At 52.3% G+C, this 19,042-nt stretch overlaps 1 protein-coding gene across 2 annotated transcripts in view; it reads right to left on the bottom strand.

Moving 5' to 3' along the window:
- The window catches only part of ACSS2 (acyl-CoA synthetase short chain family member 2), a 35,058-nt gene that overhangs the window by 1,911 nt on the left and 14,105 nt on the right, over positions 1 to 19,042 (bottom strand). Inside the window, exons 3-18 of one of the 2 annotated variants that reach the window (XM_074888737.1) lie at positions 12,936 to 13,027; positions 12,280 to 12,383; positions 11,926 to 11,998; positions 11,086 to 11,161; positions 9,581 to 9,695; positions 7,963 to 8,001; positions 6,000 to 6,137; positions 5,580 to 5,750; positions 4,584 to 4,717; positions 3,887 to 4,019; positions 3,386 to 3,442; positions 3,023 to 3,103; positions 2,486 to 2,594; positions 2,283 to 2,351; positions 887 to 1,063; positions 13 to 87 (exon numbers count right to left, since the gene is read on the bottom strand). In XM_074888737.1, coding sequence (XP_074744838.1) covers positions 13 to 87; positions 887 to 1,063; positions 2,283 to 2,351; positions 2,486 to 2,594; positions 3,023 to 3,103; positions 3,386 to 3,442; positions 3,887 to 4,019; positions 4,584 to 4,717; positions 5,580 to 5,750; positions 6,000 to 6,137; positions 7,963 to 8,001; positions 9,581 to 9,695; positions 11,086 to 11,161; positions 11,926 to 11,998; positions 12,280 to 12,383; positions 12,936 to 13,027 — 1,643 coding nt within the window. The remainder of the gene's footprint in view (positions 1 to 12; positions 88 to 886; positions 1,064 to 2,282; positions 2,352 to 2,485; positions 2,595 to 3,022; positions 3,104 to 3,385; positions 3,443 to 3,886; positions 4,020 to 4,583; positions 4,718 to 5,579; positions 5,751 to 5,999; positions 6,138 to 7,962; positions 8,002 to 9,580; positions 9,696 to 11,085; positions 11,162 to 11,925; positions 11,999 to 12,279; positions 12,384 to 12,935; positions 13,028 to 19,042) is intronic. The other variant, XM_074888738.1, reaches the window with a different exon arrangement.

Below are 19,042 nucleotides of genomic sequence, written 5' to 3'. Positions count from 1 at the left end.
TGCGCCCCTTACCTGAGCGGGTTTTGGGCAGACTAGGGGCATACTGGATGTAATCAGGCGTTGCTATCGGTCCAATTTTTTCTCTGACTGAAAAAAAAAAATTTTCATTGTAGGTACTAGGAGATACCACACATGTCCTTTTCAGGCAGGATGACCAAGTTAAGACATGCAGAGCCCAGCACCCAGGGAACATGGCAGGGCACCACTTAGGGCTGCTGCATCCGAGCCTCCGGGCTGTGCGAGCGGGCGGCGAGACCTGCAATGCCAATGGGGCTGTAAGCACATCTTCCCAAAGGCAAGAGTGCTCGTTTCTGAATTCTCTCCACCTTCAAGAGACCCCTGTAATGGCTACACCAATTACTATTGCCATTTTGATAGAGCAAGGGCTGATTCACCGTTGGGTTCCTACAGAGAAGAGACTGCCATGGGTCCATTTCATGTATTAAATGCTGCAGCCTGTTGTGGCAATGAAAGAGCTCCCTTGAGACCAGAGCACAAACACCCAGAGCGTTACCCCAAAGCAACCAAACAACCCTCACAGCAAGCTGCAATCTGCCAGGGAGAGCCGTGGGAGCCATGTCCCCACAGGAGAGCACTGCTGCAAACAAAAGCCTGCCAGGTACCCCAGTCCTTCACATGGCTGCCAGCTCCCAAGAGGTAGAGGTGGCATCACATGAGCAGTCAAAGGCTGGGAGAACTAATTTTAGTCTTTGCCAGCCGTGCTCTCTAATCAGAGGGGGCACCTTGTCGCAGTTGTCCACACTGCATTCCCCAGACTACGCGCACCCTCGTTTAGGCACCCAAGCCCTTAACCCCTCCATCACCCGCCCAGCACTGTTCTGCCTCTCCCTGCCACGTAACCTCCCAAATATTTGGCTGCTGTTACCTTGTTTTTTCAGCTCATCTGCCAGGTTCTTGGTGAACTCATGGCCATCTCTCAGGGTCACGAAGCAGTAGAGGCACTCGCCTTTCAGGGGGTGTGGGTGGCTGACCACCGCGGCCTCTGAGACAGCAGCATGCTCCAGCAAGGCCGACTCCACCTCTGCAGTGCTCAGCAAGTGGCCTGGAAGCAAGGAGAGGCAGAGCTTTACAGACCCACCTGGGGCTGGGGTCCTGCAGCCTCCCAGCAGCTGGGAGGAAGAGGAGGTCTGCAGGTCTAAAAGGCCCTAAACTATAGGTCTGAGAGCATCGATTTCATTTGCTTGAGAAAAGACAACAGTTGGAGAAACTCGTTTCAGCAGTGCAGGGGCTGGGCTGCTCCAAAGGCTGCCAGGTATCACTGCCCTGCAGAGCAGGGCCACCTCCCCTGGCTGTTCTCCCTCCCACCTTTTGGCTTCTTTCTTTAATAGATCATGAACTGTTCACAGCCATGGGATTAAACAAAGCACAGGCTGAGGAGGAGCTGGATTTGGTAAGAGGAAACCTGCCCACAGGGTCAGCTGGAAGGTGCAGAGGAGGAAGAGGCTGGATCTGCAAGAACCCAGGAACCTCCCCTGCCATGCACTGATGAAACGATGCTCCACAGCTTGGGGCAGGGGCACAACTCACTCCTGTCCTCCTCCGCTCCTGCGCTCTGGGACTGCCGTCAGAAAACCACGGGAGGGTGGTCAACTCCCAGAATGATCAGCTGGTAGAGGATCAAGCAGTGCTGGTCAGATGAAAGGATCTAGTTTGATCCAAGGACAAGTACAGCAGCATCTCACAGCCAGCAGTAAGTGCCTGTAGGCTACAGCCTTCAGGAAAGGAGGGAGGGAGCTATTAAATGCACTATATGGAAAATGATGGGCTGAGAAGCAGCTGAATCTCAAAGAGAAGTGGGAAAACGTCCACCTCTGTAGACACAGCTCCGAGCAGCCTGATCCAGCTTCAAGGTTAGCCCTACACAGAGCAGCAGGTTGGATTAGGGACCACATAGTCCTGCCTAACCTCTGTGATTCCCTGTGGCCCTAAATCCTTCAGCACAGAGGTACCCTGGCTGCTTAAGGACTTCCTCTAAGAGGTTACAGAGGTTGGTGCATTGTCTCTAGAGGAAATGATACAGAAAGTCACCAAGTCACAGACTTGTCTGTCTCAGAAATAAACCTGACCCAGCAATTAGATCCATTTTGATGACAGGTTGCTGGGCAGAGTCACAGATGCAGAACCATCCCCCATAAAGCAATGCAGCTTTTTTAACTAGTGTCAGAAGCAGATGCAGAAGTGTCCCCTATAAAGCAAGGTGTCTCTCTTAACTAGTGTCAGAAAGCACACTGGTCCCCACTGAAGACAAAACTTGTTCTTACCAGAAACATTCAACATGTCATCAATTCGCCCTGTGATCCAGTAATAACCATCTTTATCTCTCTTGCAACCTAAAAATAACCAGAAATGACAGCGTGAGGAAGCAGTGCCAGCCCTCAGAGCAACTGATAAGAGATTCTGAGGCCAGGACGTGGCAAAATTTAAACTGCTGTCCCCAGGCCTCTGCAGCCACAGACAACCTTACCATCGCCTGTCACATAGTACCCAGGGAACTTCTTGAAGTACGTGGTTTCAAACTGCTGGTGGTTTCCATACAGTGTGCGCATTATTCCTGGCCAGGGCTGCTTAAATACCTGATGGTGAAACATGCAGACCGGAGTCAGTGAGAGCAAAACCAGTAACCCAGGCTTTGCACCAGGGCGACAGACACACGTACAGGCTTTGCACGTGGTGGCAGAGGTGCTCGAGACAGCCATGAGTGTGGACACTCAGACACTTGCTGCCCAGTGCTGATCTCCTGGGAAAGTCTTGCCAGGCTTGGCACGGGGGAAGGAGCTTGGCTGAAAAGTTGTTCCCGTCCTGCTTTGCCCATGTGCACAAGCGCATTTAACGATCGGCTGAACAGTTTGTTTACAGCACGAAGCTCCCAGCGAGTTATGGCAGTAACGGGGCCCCTTGTGTGGGCCCAGAGAACGCAGAGACGTGTGTACGCTCCCAGGAATGTCCCAGAGCTCATGGGGAACAGACAAGGGGAGGGTGGGGAATATCAGCCCTTCTTTACCAGGTAGCCTTCTGCTTCTCCTTCCAGCTCTTCCCCCGACTCGTTCAAGATGGCAGGGACCACACCGAAGAAAGGGAACGTCTGCCATGGGGACCAGAGAGCAAGGAGACATGGAGGTCAGCCCACGCATTAAAACCCCGCGAAGCAGAGGGAGGCTGTGGCACACGAGGCCTGTGAGCGCAGCTGCATGGGGCCAGGCCTGGGATTTTGGGTGGTGGTCACCTCCCCACATGCACCACCATCCCACGGCCACCCCGGCAGGCTGGGAACCACCAGGCCATGGTACAGACAGGGCCAGCTGCTGCGCCTTCCCACGGCCCCAGGGAGCCCTCCCTGCCCCAGGGAGCAGAACACGGTACTCACAGCAGAGCCTGGCTTCGTGGGGGTGGCGGCAGGAAGGGGTGTCAGCATGTGGCCACCCTGCAAAGACAGGCAAAAATGAGTAAGTTTGGGCCACGCCAGCACATCCCACGGCTGTCTGCACGGGCTCTGGTCACATCATGTCCCAGACAGACACAGGCTGATGGGGCCTTGGGAAGGACATGGCAGGGAGAGGGAGGCTGCATTTGGGCGCAAAGCTTTGGAGCTGCTGGGGAGAGAAAGAGAGTGAGGAGAGCAGGGTCCAGAGCAGACCTTAGCAGGGACCCTTTGGAGAGAAAGGTCTCCCCTTAGAGCCTGTTTGAAGTCCAGGAAATAAAGAAAGAGAAGGGGAACCAACACTTGCGGGCCACACCAGAGTCTCCTGGACAAGCAAAACAACTAGTCCACACAGAACCAAAGAAACACAATGGCAAACCTACAAAGACACCCTGCAGGGAGCACAAGGGAGAGAGGGGCCCCAGCAACACCCAGGTGAGAACTCACTGTCTCTGTCTGCCAGAATGTGTCCACAACAGGACACCTCTCTTCTCCCACCACGCGGTAGTACCACAGCCAGGCTTCAGGGTTGATGGGCTCGCCAACGCTCCCCAACACCTTCAGAGACTTCCTGCTGTGCCTGCGGAGAGGAGGGGGCTGGCAGGGGCTCAACAGGACATGGAGAGCAGCAGCTGTGAGCCTGCTGCACAGCAAAGCCTGCAGGAACCCCTGGGCTAACCAAAGTTTCTTGGGGCTTCCAGGCATGGCTCAGACCCTTCTCAGCCCTCTTCCAGGGGGGAAGAAAGGAGACCTCTGTGATTTTGGTGTCTCCCACTCCAAGCTCCCACTTGGCTCTGCTCCTTCCCTTCCTTGGGCCAAGAAGCAGCACACGGAGGGGCACTCTGCCCAACACACCTCTGTCAGCATCGCGTCAGGAGCAGGGAGAACCTGCAACCTCTGAGCTTAGCTGCAGCTTACGGTGAAAGAGGAGGACCTGCTCAGGAGTGCCGTAACGAAATTAGTGCTGAGAGTGCAGAAACATGGCCTGCATGTTGCCGTGTAGAAGGCAGAAGCTCCTGGTCTGTTCAGAAAACATGCTGGGGAAGCTGCTGCTCAGAGGAAGCTGGGGCCTCCGGTCCCCAGTCAGGAGCCTCAGGCTGGGCCAGAGCCAGGGATCCCCATGCCACTGGGGACTGGCACTCACTTTTTGACAGGCTCCTCCCCGTGCTTCATCAGCAGCCGGATGGCTGTGGGCGCTGTGTAGAACTTGGTCACCTTGTACTTGTCAACAACGCTCCACATTCGCCCGACGTCTGGGTAGGTGGGGACACCTTCAAACTGAGCAGGAGACAGGGCAGTGACACAGCCGTTCCTTACTGCTGCCGACCCGCAGCACCTTCCCGAGCAGGAGGAGCCAAGAGCAACAGGGAACAGCAGCTGGAGCCCAGCGTGTCCTTACAGGAACGCCAGGGGCACCACACAGTGAAACCAGCCCAGACCAGGGACTTCTCTTACTGCTTCCTTGGCATGGATTTGGTATCACCCCACCCCAGGTGTCTTAGCAAACATCCCCTGAAACACCCCAGCAGCATGGGCACTTGGGTGGCTACCAGTGACACAGTCCTACCAGCCCAAGTTACCCTGCCCACACGGTCCAGGGCAAGAGATCCAAACACAGTGACAGAACCACAACCAGAAGTACCAAGAACCCCAACAAGGACTCTCTCAACATGACAGTGAATCCCTCTGCTTGCATTTCCCCAGGGAGTCTTGGGGACAGGCCTCTGGCTCCCTGGTCTGTATACAGGTCACAGCCATACACTGCCAAGGCACAGGAGTTAAATGCAGGTTGTCAAGTCAGCATCAGCAGTGAAAACATCACTCCCTGCTCCTGATCCAGCTTTCACATTACCCCGCAGCAGCCCTGGCTCCCCTGGTACACAAGGCTTGTACTTCCAAGGGAAAGAAGGGAGCATTTGAAAAACTAACCACCCAAAAGCCACACACGAACTAGCCACCCCCATCTGCCACCAAGCAGTCCCCCACACCCTCCCTGGGGACCGCCACCCTTCCTCACAGAGCCCAGGGCACTGCGCACAAGTGAGAACCACGCTCGTCACAGAGCAATGCAGGGGTGCAGCTCAGCACCATGATCTCCACTTTCTTGGAGTAAAAGCACCCGCTGCCATCCAACACTTACTAACACACTAGTTGCCCCGTTTGCCAAGGGTCCATAAGTGAGGTAGGAATGGCCTGTTATCCATCCAATGTCAGCTGTGCACCAGTAGACATCCTCAGGTTGGTAATCAAACACGTATTTAAATGAGGTGGCAGCATAAAGCATGTATCCACCCACCGTATGCAGCACACCCTACGAGGAGAAGGCACACAACTGTCAGGGCAAGCTCCCACCAGGCCCTCACCCTCCCCGCCAAGCTGAGCATCATCAGTCCACTGAGCAAGAACAGCAGCTGAACAGGAGTGACCAGCACAGCTCCTTTCCCAAGACCTCCACAGCTCCTCTTCTTACTGGGGCCTCCCAGCGTGCCCCTCACCAGCTCCCACAGCCGAGGTGTGGCTGGAGTTCAGCCCAGCCTGCGGCGGGGAGCAGGGAGCGTACCTTGGGCTTCCCAGTTGAGCCGCTTGTGTAGAGGATGAAGAGTTCGTCCTCCGCGTCGCACCACTCAGGCTCGCACTCCGTGCTGGCACTGCTCATCAGCTCGTGCCACCACACGTCCATGGCTGGGTTCCAGGGGGTCTGAGAAAAGTAGAGAATTAGAAACAGACCCTCCCAAAAGCAAGACAGAGGCAGACAAGGGGTGCAGCCCCAACCTCACCCCCTCATGGATCACCGAGGCAGATGTTCACAGCACAGCTTCTGCCCCAGAGCTGTTTGCTGCAAACCATGCACCAGAGCTGCAGCTCTCACTCCAGAAGCTCCTTTTCCCAGCTCGCAGCCACGAGGAAAAACCTTTAAACATGGTCTGGCTCAAGACCTGAAGCAGATTGTCCAAACCACTGGTAACACTGATAAATGCCTCACAGCAGCAGCCAGGAGAGGGCCTGCAGCAGCAGCTGCTCTGCGCTCTCACAGCGAACAGGCTCCTCCTGCCCTCCTGGGCTGCCCGAGCTGCAGCCGAGCAGCAGAGCAGCAAGCCTGGCTTAGCACAGCCACACGCCCAGCGGTCCCCCACGCCTTGCGGGGACCCTGCGGCAACATGGCCCAAGACAAACAGGAACATGTTGGTCTCACACTGCTTGGCCCTGCAGACCCGAAAAAAATCTGTTATCCAGATCTTAAGGTAATTACCCTGATAAGAAGTGACTGCTCCAACACAAAGCCACCCAGCACCGGCCACCCAGCGGAGCTGCTTGAGGATGCCAGAGCTGTAACAGAGCCAACAACACTTGCGGCTGATGGGCAGAGGTTGCCCTGAGACTCGTGCTGGCTGGCTACCTCTCCAGGGTGGCACAGTTCAGTGCAAGACATAACAACAGCTGACCTCCTCGCCTTTCCTCAGAGGAGCTTGGGGGCAGCTGAGTGGGCAACACTCCCCAGCCTCAGCAGAACTCCACTTTCCACATCTCTGCGGGGGCAGGCATGCTGACCCAGAGCCCTGCAGCCCCCTCCTTACTCAGCTAAAGCCCATTGCACAGGCACAGTCTGCACAGAGTCCCCAAAGCTGGGGTGCACAGAGAGCAGCCACAGGGTCACACAGTGACCCTCTGCAGCCCTAAAGATGTGCGTGTGCCATTTGGAGGCACCGAGACCCCACAGCCCAGCATGCAGCTCCTGCGCACGCAGTGTCAGGGACACTAGCTGCTTGACGGCCTGGCACAACCAAGCCCACCTGGAAAGCTCTCATGGATCCCCAGGGCTCCTGGCTTTACCTGGGGAAGCAGTTTCCACAAGTCTGTCCCACCAGGAAGCTCTCAGCCAGGCACCAGGTCAAACAAGCCCAAGGTAGGCTCACACCAGCCCATCCAACAGTTCCTTTTGTGCATCCCTCCTTCCAGGATCCCTCCATTTTAGCACACAAGTTCCACTGCCCCACGGAGGAGGCCGGACCCACGGCATGGCACACAGCCCCTGAGGCCACAGCTCCTTGGATGGGCCGGGCAGAGACCACATGCTGGGTTTGGAGCTCCAGGTTTGCTGCTCACAGCACACTGCTGCAGCCAGGAAGCTGCGGGCGATCCCTGCCAGCCTCACTGCAAAGGGAAGTGCCTCGTGAGAGCTGCTTTAAAAAGGTAGAGAAGAGAACCATCACCCAGACACTGCCAGCACACCCCAGTGGTTCTGCATTTCCCCCCCCATCAGCACGCCGACGTGCACTCGGGGGTTTTTATGAATGCAGATTTGCTTCCAGCAGGAAAGTCGGTGGCACTGCATTCACCCTGAAACCGTGGGGAGCTCCGGCCAAGCGGCGAGTGGTATCTACCACTAACATGCAACTGCTGGTAACCCGGTTAGGAAGGCATGTGTGGCCGTGCAGAGTCAGAGCAGTTAGGAAGGTGGAGCGCCGGAGGGGGAAGCAGAGGGGATATGCCACAAGGAGGAAGGCAGTGCTGTGTGTAAATACCTTAGGATGGAGTCTCTGTGAGATCTCAGTCTTTTTTTCCTGTTAAAAATCCACAAAGAGGGTGTGAAAGTTGAGAAGCGGAGGATCTACATTGGGCTTTGCAGGCAGGGAGCTGGAAGCCCACAGGCCCAGAAGCTGGGAAACCATCCCAGCAGGCTGGAGAGCACAGGGGCTAGGCCAGGAGATGCCCTCTGAGCAAAAGCCTGCCCGCTTCCATCACCTCCCCTGGGTACTCGCCGTCTCCGCAGCAGGTCGCAGAGGCCACCCCCTGCACGTGGCCAGCTGGGTACAGAGGCACAGAGCCGGCATACAGCCCACGGACCGTCCGACAGCGTCACGCAAGCCAACAGCATGGTAAAAATGTGCTCACAAGGGAAGGCAATCTTTATTAAAGCGTCTGAACAAGTAGAGCAGCAACAGCCAAAGGGTAAGAGACCCCCTCCAGCCTCCTCCCGGGCCATTCTGCACAATAACCTCACCTCACCAACAGCAACCAGCACAGGGACAGGCTTCTCTGCAACCACCTGACTGGGGAAACCTCACACAGGAAGGCTGGTCTGCTCCAGTTTTCCCCCCGCTTTGCCCTACCCTGCCCTTGCAAAAGAAGGGGCAGAGGAGGCCAACATAACACAGCCAGACCGGCAAACACCGAGCAACACCTCAACAAAATTACCACAGCTGAACGAGGAAAATTAACTCAAGCATCAGAATCTGCTGGACTTCTTGTTTCAGGGATGTGCACAGACCATCCCTTCTGAAAGCAGAGCCCAAAGCTCACATGCGCTCCCCAAATACAACCCATTTCTGTGCAAGCAGCAGCCTGGGGATAACCCAGTGTAAATAATCATCAAACACACAGGGACAGAAGACACCACTGCAAGACACAAAGCTGTTAGGTAGTTGAAAGGAGCCTGCCTTTTAAGTGGATGAAGGCAGCAGGCAGCTGCTGGACACAGGCCTGCACACCAGCCTCAGGAGCTCAGCAGGCAGCCACGGCTCCACGACACCTTCTCCTTCCACCCCTGTCTTGCCACATGCCTCTGTCCCACATCCTTCCATCTGGTTTCAGTTGCAAGGGAAAGCCCCTGCCGTGACAGCTGACTCCGTTACTGCGCCAGCTACACAGAGACTGCACTATTCTCAGCAGATGATTGTTGTCGTGTTGGGGGGCTGTGTTGAACCCACACCACGAGCACAGATCTCGTGGTTTTCCTCTTCTGCTTCCACTGTCACAGCTACAGTGTAGGACAGCATTGGTCTTTGCACAAAAAGGGAGACAGATACAGGGTTAGGAAGGAAAAGTCCTCCACTGGGCAGAGGAAAATGGGCATCTTGTCCTATTGGATTGGGAAGATGTACCCCGCTGTGCTCTCAGGGGTCCTGTGGGCTGGCAGCTAGTGATGGTGTTAAAGGAAGCAGTAGGGAGAGGATCTTGGTAAGGCAAAGGAACCATTTTTCAGACCAGTCACAATGCAACAACAGCAAGGAGGGGAGAAAACAGGTACAGGAGTCAGGACAGGAGCATCCAGGGAAGCACCACAGTGGTTTTTCACCAATTGATCCGCTGGGCTCAGGCCCACAGCAATAAAATCCCCCCTCTCATCCCCCAGGAGCATACCTGTACATCCTGACACAGCCTTTTGAGAGGGGGAGACTTGCTGCATGTCCCATCCACCGCTGTCTCTTCCCTCCCCAGGTGTTTCACCACGATGCACTTTTTCAAAGGGGAGCCCCTGTAAAAGGCAGGAGCTGTCAGGTCAGGCTGTTCAGGGGCTAAGCCTGCCCTTCGTGGGTGTTACAGGCAGCACTGCAGGCAGAGCAGGGGCCCTGAGCTGCTTTTATTGACCTAGAGCGTATGCCACTGTGCAAACTCCAGGCACAGCATGAACTGCCAAGGGCCACCAGCCTCAGGAGAATAGGAGAGGCCTGTGCACAGCTTACTGGGGATTTATCAGGGCCGATTCCCACGGAGGAAGTGAGGATCCCACAAGCATCTCACACAGGTCACTGCTGGGGAGATTCCTTACAAATCCCAAATTTGCCTGCTTGTGACCGTGAACAAGACCTCCCACAGCACCCAGTAGATATTAGGTGGCTGCTCCCATCCCTAGGCATGACCAACTGTCTTGTTCAGAAGGAGGAAAGGTTTCCAAAGCCAGATTATACATCAGGGCAAAGAGTGGGCATTTGTCCCAGCATGAGGGCCAACAGAGCCTACCTATAATGCAAACAAAATCTTATCTCCCTTCAGTCCTGTCAGGGTACCAACACACTATCTCCATCAGCTAATTCCCAATTTCAGGATCACTTCTGTCCTCCCAGGTACCTATTTTTACAGACATATAAACTTATGTTTTCAAGTTTTAGAGTTTTAACTGGCTTTTTATTAAAGAGTTTGGATTTCTAACATGCCCTAAATTTTCATGTTTGATCGAACTTACAAGACAGTCTCATACAAGCTACAGAGACACGGTGTCTGTAAGCTTGGCAAAGTCATTTCACCATGATTATTTCCCCTTCTGTAAAATCTGATGATAGATCTGTCTCTATGGTTTACAGTATCTCAGTGAAGATGCTTAAAAAAAATAAAGCAGCTTCACCACACACTTGTGTGCAGTCAGTCCCTGATCCTGTGCACATGTTGGTGCATGCCAAGTGGAGTGCTTGTTCCTGTTTACACAGCCACTTCCCAAACTTGAATCGTTTCTGGCTTATTTTATTATTGTTGAATTAGTGGCTTTGGAGCAAGACTTAAGTCTCATCTTGACGTGCTCCACGGTACTGTGTCCAACTGTTCACAACTGCTGTGGCAGAGCATTATTCCCTCCCACTCCAAGAGCTGCTGCTGCAGAACTGGGAGATCAGCCATGGGCCATAATGATGGTGGATCAGTGTCTCCAGCAAATCCTCCCACCCAATATGTGGGCCTTCAGGTCAGAACGGACAAGAGGAAAGTTAAAAGAAAATATTTTTAAGACGAGGGAGTCAAAGCATGTATTACTTCTGAAAGGCTCACAAATGTAGTGCAGCTCGTGTCTGACCACCTATGAAAACATCCATTTCCATTTGGGAAGGAACAGATTCTGGCAGCAATGCCCTTCTCACAAGGGAATCCAAACTTACTTGTCTTTACATTTCTGGAGGGCTTCATCTGCAATCTGCTTCAAGTTGATCAGCTTGTCCCCTCGATAAAAGGCATCTGCAAAATGGTAAGGAAAACATTAGAAGGTCTTCCCAGCCAAGGCAGTCTGGGACAGCTGGAAGCAACAAGCAGTTTCAGGAGTGCAGAGCAGAGCTCATGCAGTGGCGTGAGGCAAAGCAGACAGGCAGCTGATTGGAAGCGTTTCCTAATACACCCTTTTAGCCTAGAGAAACAGATGCCAAGTGAAATGGTGAAATTCTTTCCCTGGGAAAGGTTCCAATTTGACCCGACAAATCTCTGGAGAATATTCTGTGGGAAATAATCCAACACAGCCAGAACACTGACTGCAGTTGAGTGGGTCCTTTCCATGCCATGGACCCACTGGGGAAATGCGGTGGGCTTACATGCAAACACTACCACTTTCTTGATCCCTTGCTTTACAAGGCTTAGAGTTGCAGCAGAAATCTCCGTGAAATTGGGAAGGGAGGGAATTCTCACATTAGGACTGCCTCATAAATGATACATGTTGCAAACATCTGGCTGATTTTGAAGAGGAACATGGATGAGAAGTGTTTCAAAACATGTTATTAGCAGCTGGTGACATCATGCTTTACAGGACAAAGTGGGCGGGCTGCTTAGATGCTTCACTGTACGTTCGAAGTGGAAAACAGTACTCAAGCACAGCTACAAGCAGTGCATCCGCCTCACGGCAGCTCAGCTGAGGCACTGCCCCTTCCTCTTTCAAGTGCATCTGGCTTTTAAAATAATGACCTTTCAGACCAGCAGCAGTAATGGCTCAGAGGCACAGATGGAGGTTTTACCTGCCGTGACAAGGAGAGAACAACCACAGTCAAGAATCCGCTCGCAAAGAGAATCTGCTGAGAAACCTGCAAACTGATGGAGATGACACAACCAAGTCAGCAAGAACACAAAAAAACCCCAACCTAACAGCAGATGTACAGTTCACCCACGGTAAGTGATACCACCAGGCACTGATGGAGAGAGTTAAAGGAGCTCATTCCACAGTCAATGCAGAAAAGAGCTATGAAACAGCAGCACCTTAATTTACTTTCCATCCATCTCATGGTCAGCACCCACCTTTCCTCTCCTGAAAACAAGAGCTGCTCCCCCTAAAAAGCTCAGCACCAAAAGCAATGCAAAGGGCTTGTTCCTACCACAATGGAGTGCAGAGCTCCAATCCTGGCACAGGCGAGCATAGCTACAACCAGCTCCAGGATCATCGGCATGTAGATGGAAATTCGGTCTCCTTTTTTCACACCTGTGGAGGGAAAATGAACACGGCGTTTGTCAAAATGAACACATCGCATGTCAAAAGAACAGTATATAGAAAGAAACTGATGATTTTAAATCAACATTTATATGCACACAATGAAGCTTCAGCTGGATTTAGAGCTGAACCAGCCTTGGGTTTTGCCTTTCAAGCCCTCTGGCTCTTGTAAGATGACTGCAATGAACACTCCAATGTTTTCATCGGGCACAGCCCTTGAAGGAGGCAGAAATGTAACCAGTACCCACTGCTTGTTGGAAAACCCCAGAGCAGGAAGTTTTGAGCTTAGATTTCTTCCTGAAATGCTGACACGACCAGCATTGATTAGTTTTCACAGAGTCAGAGATGAATCTCCAAAAGCACACTGCAGAGCAAATCTGCACCCACCCTTGCTTTACAACTATGTAAGCAGAGACAGGAGTGAAGCATTTTGCACAGAATTACTCAACAGACTGGCAACCACACAACAAATGAACCCAATCCCCAAAACCCTGGTCTAATGTCTTCCCAGTATCCAACGCTGCTATTGCTTCAGCCGCGTACCTTGGCTGCGGAGGACGTTGGCAAACTGACAGACTTTGTGCAGCAACTCGCTGTATGTGATTTTCGCAGAATCCCCAGGTTCATTCCCTTCCCTGGGAAAGCAAGGTAATATTTGTTACTGCACAAGCATTACAAGGTAAGAGTGACACTGCAAATTCAGATGTACTTTCTGCTTTGGACAACATGTATGTCCTCACCTGCCCTTCTGAGCACAAAGTAACCAAACCTCAGAAATCCAATCCTGGACTAAAGTTCTCCAACAGTAGGAAAATTTAGTCCAAAGTCCCCACCCGTGTGTAGATCACTACACATGAAAGCAACTGAATGCATGCAGTGGAAATACATGGTACTTTCAGAGAGGCAAAAAGGGTCCAACAGAACCAAAGCTAAGAGTGCACATGCTCAGGAGCAAGCTGGGATTTATGGCATAGCACCCTTGCTCACATGGGCTTACGCCTGCAGATATGCCTGCATGAAACGTTGGCCAATGTTGTTGTACAGCAACACCCAGTCCTTAAATACCTACCAACTGATGGACTGGGATGGGATGCCAAAGGCTGTCTTATTTTCCAAGGTCATAGATAAATATACCCGTGTATATTTGTTCAGTGCCACGCCTGCTCTGCATTATTCTCTCTGTGGCCTCCATGAACCAACCCCACGCTCCTGCAGCCCAGGTGCCAGTTTGGTGGGACCTTGCCATTAGACACACCGATGGGAAGAGGAGCCAAGAGCTGCACCCAGACATGGAACAGGAATGTCACATCCCCAGGGAAATAGTTTGCTACCAAAGTAAAAACCAGTTAATTTTAATGTGACACAATGCTTCAGCCATGCAAATGAGGTGGCACTCCCAGCAGATCAGGAGATGAATGAAGAATCTGAAATGACTTCACACTCAGCAGAGCAGCGGTCTCCCACACCCAGGAAGGAGGGAGACACTTTTCCCAGGTCTCTCCTCAAGGCAGCCAGCATGGAGACATTGGTGATCATTTAAAGAACCCGGGTATCACTCTAAGCTTATATAGTCCCCCTGGAAAAGTGTCCCCTTGAGTATGTGCAGCCAAATGAAAAACAACACCGGTGCTGGGGAGAAGCCAGGAAGCACCTCCATGCAGTGTCCTCCCCTAGGACTGCAGCCAGGCTCCGTCTAACTCTGGAACAGAAACCTCACTTCTTTAACATCTCAAACAGTCCAGAGCATACAAAAAATATGTACTGAATTCTAGCTAAAACTAGCCTCTGCTCCCCCTTCTCCCAGCAACACAAACAGAAGGAAGGCTCCTGTGATGCAGAAATGCATAAACACCCTAATTTCTTGTGTAATTCTCTCTAATTCTGTGTCAGCATAACAGTGACCATGCGCTCCAACAGCAAACATGGTCCTGGTGGAAACAGAGTCAGAGTTGGGAGAGCCCCACTGATACAAGCTCTGTGCCTACTGCCCTGTGTAGGACAGGGGTTTCAGAACTGGTCATTACACTTGGATCATCCCATTCAAAAGCTGCTCATGGATCAGCTGTCCACAAACCTGACTTATCCCTCCTGATACCGAGTTGTACTCCTGGGTTCCCTGGCACTGCAGCAATCAGATCCATCAATACCTACATTGACGTGCACAGAGCAGTGTATGTTCCCACCACTGGCTCCTGAAAGGGGATTCCCTGCTTGATCCTTTATGCAAGTTTGGCCCCTTAAGAGCAAAGGGGAGAGAAATAAGAATACAAACAAAAGCATAGGAATGAGAACCAGTGCCCGGGCAGGCAGCTCAGCCCTGGCATCCAAGCAGTTTCCTTTCCTTTCCCCATCATAACCAGGAGCATCACTTTCAGCTAAATGACATGTGAAACCATTAGACAAGCTCCCTTACAGCAGGGCACTTGGCTAGTAGAGAGAAGCCAGGAAATCAGAGTTTCCTTTTTGATTTTATTAAGATCCAAAAGCTGATCTCAGTGCTGGACTGAGCAGCTGTAACTGATCTGGCTGGAAGGAAGAGCATCCGCTTCTGTTGTGCCTGGCTGCAGGCTGAGCACCTTCCCTCACCGTGCAGAGGTTCTCCTTGGTGCATCTACACCGCAGGTGCAGCAGCATCAAGGCTAGCGCTGTGCAAACCTGCTTGGGTCCAGACGTGCAGCATCACTGTGTGTGCAGATCTGCCCCTCACCAATGAGCCTTGCTAAGAAATATCTTAAGAGACAATTATAATGCTTCCAAATGCAATCCCAGCCCACTAATCCTACACCTGAAGATCTCTGCACTGGGGTCTACTGGGCACTGCGGGCAGGCCCTGTGCCACCCAGCCTACAGCCCAGCATAAACCTGCAGAACAGGGCAGGGAGGAGGGATATCTCTTTGCCCATGCTCTGCTGCAGCGGAGGATCTAATTACAACCTTTACTAAGAGAGAAAGACATGAGAAGGAAAGACTAGCACAAGCTGTCCCATCTGGAAAGCTCCCCATGTAAGGCAGGTAGGCAGGCAGGCAGCCCAGGGCCGTGTGTGCTATTTGGGGGCCCAGCTGGGCGCTGGGGGTGAAGCGCTGGTTCGGCCAGCGGCAGACTTCAGCAAGGACACAGAAGAAAGCACGTTGGTTCCCCGTGCCAGGGAAATCAGGTTTGCCCATCAACTCCAAGGTGCAGTACCTGCCTAAGAAGGGAGAGGAAGGCTCTGCTTTGTGTGCAAAGCTTGGGAGTCCTCTGACACAAGTCTTGCGATCCCGCGCTCCAGGAAGGCTCAGCTCCCCGCCTCGAGCCTTCACTGGCTGCATTTCTAATGCATCTCTGTAACAGATTCCAGCAGAGCCTGGCCGTGCTCCGCTCTGCAAACAGGTCTCTGCAGGCACCGATTTGCTTCAGGCTGGCGTGGTCACTGCTGCTGTAAGATGGGCTGATGGCGGGATGGAGACAGAGCCTATGTAAAAGGCTGCGCTGAGCACCCTACGCTTGCCCAGCAGCCGAGGGGAGACAGCAGCTAGGCCACACCAGACTGTGGCTCTGGGGTGAGCAGCCCTGCGTACCCCTCCGGGCAGCTATGCTGCCTCCCGCACACGGTACCCGACCTGCCTGGAGCCACCCAGGTACGAGGCACTGCTCGGACATTCCTGCTCTCTCTGCACGTAAAAAGCGCTTCTCAAATACACCAGGTCCTCCTCCTTGCCAGGCTTTGGGACGGAAACTGAAGCCACAGAACACACCCAGGCTTGTCCTCAAAGCCAGCACACATGGGACACTGCAGAAGAAACACACAGCAAAGTCAAAGAGAAGTGAAAACTTCTGCAAGGATTTTCGGAGGGCTTTCAAAGTCCTTTCCATTAATTCGCATGACTGCAAAAGAGCTCCACTAGCATCAGCAGGGGAAACATCAGGCTTCAGATATTCAAGATTATCTTGTGCTTAATGGGAAATGAGTCACGTCCACATTTCTACAGAACAAGGCGCCTCCTTTCACTGCACCTCTGGCAAAGGCCTCCGAGCAGTCTTTCAAGAGCAGGCAATTGCTTTAAGTCTCCCCACATCTGAAAATAGTCTGGTGTGCCCACAGCTACACTCAGTGGGCTACAGCAGCACTCAGAGATTGCTCTGTCCTCTGCTCTGGCACAAAAGCCCATAGAATTATGTATTTTAGACAGGGCATTTAAAGGAATGCCCGCTCACATGCTACCAAGTACTCTGTGTGTCAAAAGCGAGCCTGTCAATTCCTGGCAGCAAAGTTCTGTGAGCAGCATCTTCCCTTCAGTGCCCACCAAATAAAAATCAAGAGCTGTCAGTCCCGAGTCTCTCACATGGACTCACTTGTCCAAATTAAACTGAAAAAGAAATAAAAAACTTCACACTTCTGAAAACACTGATGCAGTGCTCACCTCCATACCTATAATGTGTAGCCCAAGCCCCAGAGAATCCAACATTCCCCAGATATACCCTTTTTTTAAGAACTGGTGATGAAAATAGTTGGCAGCAGCACTGCTGCGATTGCTAGTGTGCAGTCTTTGATCTAACAGCAAGCCTTCTTCTGAAAGGAAAAACAAATTTTCAGCTCCCTGAACTTCCCAGATACATCATTAGAGGAAATACATGGAGAAACACAGTTTGAGCCTGATGTTCTTCTCATCTCCCTCAAACTGAGTCCTGAATTTAGCAACTACTAATCCAAAATTTTACAGTATCATCTCAGTCACAGCAGGAATGTATCCGAGTTCTTCAGCAATTAAGAAGGCCATGTTTTTACATACTGCATGTTGCATGCATGCTCAGCGGGAGAAAGGCATTTTTTGGCCATATGGTCTCAGCTGAACTAAGTAAATGCAAACCCTTTAAACTAAATGCACAGATGCACAATGGGGACCTTCCGAGGCAGGCTTTCTCCTAGAAGCTGGTGCTTTGTTGGAAAAGGCAGGTTTCATGCAGAGATGATAGCTTTCTAGCTGCCTGCAGCCATTCATTGCCAGGACCAGATAAGCCCAAGGGCATCAGGGACCATCACGGTAGTGCCCAGATCTGCACAAAATAGATCCCTGAGAACATATTAAAGGAAGCACAGGCTCTGCAGAGCACTTATGCTGTTCCCTTCTGCCAGCAGTTAAAATAACAGGCTCTCCATTTCTGAACAGGCACCGGTACACACACAAGCCCCATGACACACGCCTTTGGTGGCCCTACCAGCATTTCTGCAAGAACTGATCACATGCAGAAGTCAACCTGGGCAGGGGAGGAAGAAAACTTCAGGTGGGAAACCTGAACACTTGCCACATCCACAGAATCACAGAATCATCTCGGTTGGAAAGGACCTTGAAGATCATCCAGTCCAACCGTTAACCTAGCACTGACAGATCCCAACTACACCATATCCCTCAGTGCTATGTCAACCCGACTCTTAAATACCTCCAGGGATGGGGACTCCACCACCTCCCTGGGCAGCCCATTCCAACGCCCAACAACCCCTTCTGCAAAGAAATACTTCCTAAGAGCCAGTCTAACCCTGCCCTGGCACCAGTACCGAGTACAGGGGTAAGATCCCTTCCCTGTCCCTGCTGGCCATGCTATTGCTGGTACAAGCCAGGATGCCACTGGCCTTCTTGGCCACCTGGGCACACTGCTGGCTCATTTATCAATCAATCCCCCCCTAGGTCCCTCTCTGACTGGCAGCTCTCCAGCCACTCCTCCCCAAGCCTGTAGCGCTGCTGGGGGTTGTTGTGGCCCTTGGGCAGCACCCAGCATTTGGCCTTATTGAAACTCCTCCAGTTGGCCTCAGCCCATCGCTCCAGCCTGTCCAGGTCTCTGTGCAGAGCCTCCCTACCCTCGAGCAGATCAACACTCCCACCCAACTCGGTGTCATCTGCAAACTTACTGAGGGTGCACTCGATCCCCTCGTCTAGATCATCAGTAAAGATGTTAAACAGGAGTGGCCCCAAAACCAAGCCCTGGGGGACACCACTCGTGACCACAGCACAACCATGCTTAGGAGGCTCAGGGACTGCCTGCCTTCTCAGCTGGGAGTTCAACCTTGGAGATGCAGAGCCACAGACCTATTTCGCCTGGTGCCCATGTAGCTAAAGCAAGGTTAAGCTTCCCTGTTAGAGTGACCACATGGATTAGCAAAAGATTTAGTATTGTACATACATTGTGTAGTAGGAAAAGCAGTTTGTAGGAGCAGGCAAGCATTTCTTTAGAGTCACATTAACTCAAGTGTTGACCCTGTGGAGCAGTCAGGGATGCAGAGCAGCAGCATGGGAGAGGGAAGCTGTGGCCAGATGCACTCCTGGGTATTTGCACCAAAGCAGGTTAAGAAGTTACTGTGCTCTGCCAAGCATCAGGACTTTTCAAAGCACTGGTCTGCCTCAGCCACTCATCACATAACCAAGCGAGCGTTATGTTGACCATCCAAGCAAGCTGACCCCATCTCAGCTGTAGGATAACAAGTAGTAGGGAGGGGCGGTAACTTCTTAACCTGCTACAGCTCAGTGGCCAAGGGGATGCACACTTCACAGAGCACCCAAATGGACACAGCAAAGCTGACCCAAAAATGAATCGCAATGCTGTTTGGTTATTCCTTTTCACTAGATTTCTAAATAAAAATTATTTGTATAGCCTGTTTGAGTAATGGATGAATAGA

Source organism: Strix uralensis, chromosome 18 (genome assembly GCF_047716275.1).
Source record: "Strix uralensis isolate ZFMK-TIS-50842 chromosome 18, bStrUra1, whole genome shotgun sequence".
Classification (NCBI taxonomy): domain Eukaryota; kingdom Metazoa; phylum Chordata; class Aves; order Strigiformes; family Strigidae; genus Strix; species Strix uralensis.
This window is presented reverse-complemented; position numbering and strand designations above follow the sequence as displayed.